Here is a 3,278-nt window from a genome sequence, read left to right as displayed (position 1 = left end):
TTAAATTGAACCAAAATTTTTATTTTGAAAATATTTTAAACAATACTTAAATGTCACACATTGAATGGTATGTTTTGTAGTTTAACAAAATTCATAAACTTTCGTTAAGAAAAAATTAAATTTTATACATATTTGTTGTTTTTTGAAACAAAAACTTAACGAGGCGAGATAAAAAATAATGAAAATATGAGCAAAAGATACAGATGTGTGAATGTCAAATTATTTATTTGTAGATGTTGAATGTGCAGTGCGATATGTTATATGTAATTGATTGATTGTTTGATTCTTGAGAATTATTAATTTGTGATGAATAATGAATGTCATTGGTTTTCCGAACTTTGTTTGATGTGTTTTGCCCTGATGAGCTAGCTGCAGTTGAAATAGAGTCAATATCTGATGCAATTTCGTGGATAATTTTTCGTTTATTTGATTTTTTATTATTTGACTCATTCGATGGAATTTCCTTGATCTGCTTTGAACCACTTGATGAGGCTAAATTCACTGAGGCTTCAATTTGATTTCCAATTTTTCTCTTGTATGTTGTTGATTCTTCAATGTAACCTAGAAATATATTTATTTTTTAGAATATTAGTTCATTTTTATTTATTTATTATTATATAAATTAGTTATTTTTAAACAATTTTTAAATATAGGAAAACAAAGTTTCGTTAAAAGTTATAGGGAGGATTTTAATAAAATGTCAAATACTAGAAAAACAAATTTTAATTTAAATAAAAATGAAATTTTACCTTCCGCTACGGCTGAAGTTTTCCAACCTCCGAGACGTTTAAGAGCGATTATGTCCGCACCAGAATCGGCTAGTAATGTAGCAGATGTCCTTCGAAAGCTATGTCCGGTATATAATTCAGGATTTTCGAGATCTAAATATTTGGCAATTTCACTCGGCATTTTACCGAATTTATTTTTCCCAATAACTTGGGTGGTGCACTTTCCTTTTTGAAAGTTAAGGAAAAATTTATTCGAATTAGCATTTTTTGGTCTTAGAGATTCGTACTTTGACACAATTTCTCGAAATTCTCCTTCCACAGTAAATGATCGTGGTGTTTTGGTTTTTGTATTTGGTATTTTTATTAAAAGCAGATTGCCTTCATGAAGAACATCTTCCATTTTTATTTTTGATAATTCTTCCCTTCTGCAAGCACCACTTATGCCGAAAATTAAAGCAACCTAAAAAATATTTCAATTTTTAATTAGCTTTTATTATATAATTGGTAGTTTTTGTTTTATTTGTTTATTATTAAAGCATTTCTTAATATATTTTATTTATTTATAGAAGGTTATTTATTTTATTTTATATATTTTACAATCATATGCATGCATTTTTAGCAATCATTATTTTTAATTAATATTTTTTTAATGTATTATTGATTTTTAACTTTATAAAATTTAATTAATTAATTTATAATTTTTTTGTTATTGTTATACTTTTTAATATATATTGTACTTATTTATAAATAAATATTTGCATTTTATTTTATAGATTTTAACAATGATATGCATGATTTTTTTGAAATGATTATTTTTAAGTATTTATTTTTATATTATTATATTTATCAATTATTTATTTAACGTGTAACTTTATTTATTAAATTAATAAATTTGTTGATTTGTTGTGCAGTTATGAAATTATTTTTGCACGCATTATTAATTATTATACATATTTTTATTAAACTTTTTTTTATATATAATTATTGATTATATAAATTTTTGTTTTATTTTGTTTCTATCTTATTTTCTTTTTTATAGATATATATATTTTTACTTACTTTTGTAGCCAAAAATATGTCATCCGGAGCTTCGGACAGAAACATGTTAACATTTTCGGGAGATAACGTCTTCGATTTTTTTGATTTGTAACCATCTGAGTTTCTTTTCAGAAAACTTGTAACTTTCATAAAGCTTGCAATGTTAACATTGTCATTGTTTTTTAGAGTAGATTTTAACATGGAGTATGTTGACCATACCGTTGGTGGTTTATACTTTTCAGATAATTCTATCAAATATGCTAACATAACATTTTCTGTAATAGTCGTCACCTTTTTGATTTGGCCCAGGTCTTGAATGTTGTGTAGACACTGTTATATTTATTCTTTGAAGTTGACGGCAGGAAATCTTTTTGAGCCTCTTTCACAAGTTCGCGAATTTCCGGTGGTGTGTGGAAATTAGTATCTTCATTTTCATCCGAATCATTTGAATTATCCATCATCTTTTTCGAATTTTGACAATTTTCAGCAATGACAAAAAGAAACGTGCTTGATATCGTTAACACTAAGTCGTCTGCTACGCTACGGCGTTGTTTTTCGGAGGGAATAGAACCAGATATTAAGGTCGTTCTCCAATAGAATCCTAAACTCATACGCTGCGATGCGTAACTAACGTATGGTTTTAGCATGGGTAACCATAGCAACCCGACGTTACTGCGTCTGCAAATCAACGCAACGCCGCTTTTTGAATCCTATTGGAGAAAGACCTTTATGAGACAGGGAATCGGAATCATCGTTTGTTGAGCAGGGTTGGACACATAAAATACTTTAGTTAAATTACGTGGCCTTTTACAGTAAAATATCTCGCATTTTTTACTTAAAATGTTTAATACACAATGTATCTTTGAGTAGAGGGGGGTAAAATACGTACTTTACATATTATGTATACGAAACTAGCTATTTTACGTGAAAAAAATAAAGTAACGCAAAATTTTCTTTACTTTATGACCGTTAAAACGAAAGAAGCGGGCGGAAAATAATTTGCGCCCGCTCGGAGGTAGAAGAAGCGGGCGCAAAATATTTTGCGCCCGCTTGGAGGATGGTAAGCGGGCGCAAAATATTTTCCGCCCGCTTCCCCTACCCCTGCGTTGGAATGAGTCACTTTGCGCCCGCTCTAAGTGCCCGAAATGACATACTTTCCGTGCAGGTAGGACAAAAAAATATTTGTTTACTTGTTTCAGACAAAAATTAAAATGCCAATCATGTACACCATCAAGGAGTGCTCCGGAAAAACTGATTCACGCCAATGCTTATATCTACGACATTTTTAATTAAAAACTACTTTTTTTAAATATTTATAAAGCTTAATATATGTATTAAATTAGCAATAAATGTAAAAAATTCCTACCTCAAGTAGTTTCGTCAAAAAAAAAAAAATTCCTAAAAAACCATCCGATTTTCATGCGTTCAGGGTGGCGTATAACCCCCTAAATAAATTTCTTGTTCACTTCTAATTTCCATTTTTAGAAATTTAAATCAACTGAAAAATATTTC

General features: G+C 28.9%; 1 protein-coding gene across 1 annotated transcript; it reads right to left on the bottom strand.

Moving 5' to 3' along the window:
* Positions 1 to 2,438, bottom strand: LOC122498058. Its single transcript, XM_043605595.1, has 3 exons — positions 1,788 to 2,438; positions 750 to 1,188; positions 1 to 561 (listed from the first exon to the last, which is right to left on the bottom strand). Exons 1-3 carry the CDS (start codon positions 2,031 to 2,033, stop codon positions 224 to 226), a joined length of 1,023 nt encoding a protein of 340 aa, XP_043461530.1. The 5' UTR covers positions 2,034 to 2,438; the 3' UTR covers positions 1 to 223.
* Positions 2,439 to 3,278: the final 840 nt, after the last annotated feature.

This window comes from Leptopilina heterotoma, unplaced genomic scaffold (genome assembly GCF_015476425.1).
Source record: "Leptopilina heterotoma isolate Lh14 unplaced genomic scaffold, ASM1547642v1 Lhet_141, whole genome shotgun sequence".
NCBI classification, from domain to species: domain Eukaryota; kingdom Metazoa; phylum Arthropoda; class Insecta; order Hymenoptera; family Figitidae; genus Leptopilina; species Leptopilina heterotoma.
Note: the sequence above shows the minus strand (reverse complement) of the source record. Positions and strands in the feature narration are given on the sequence as shown.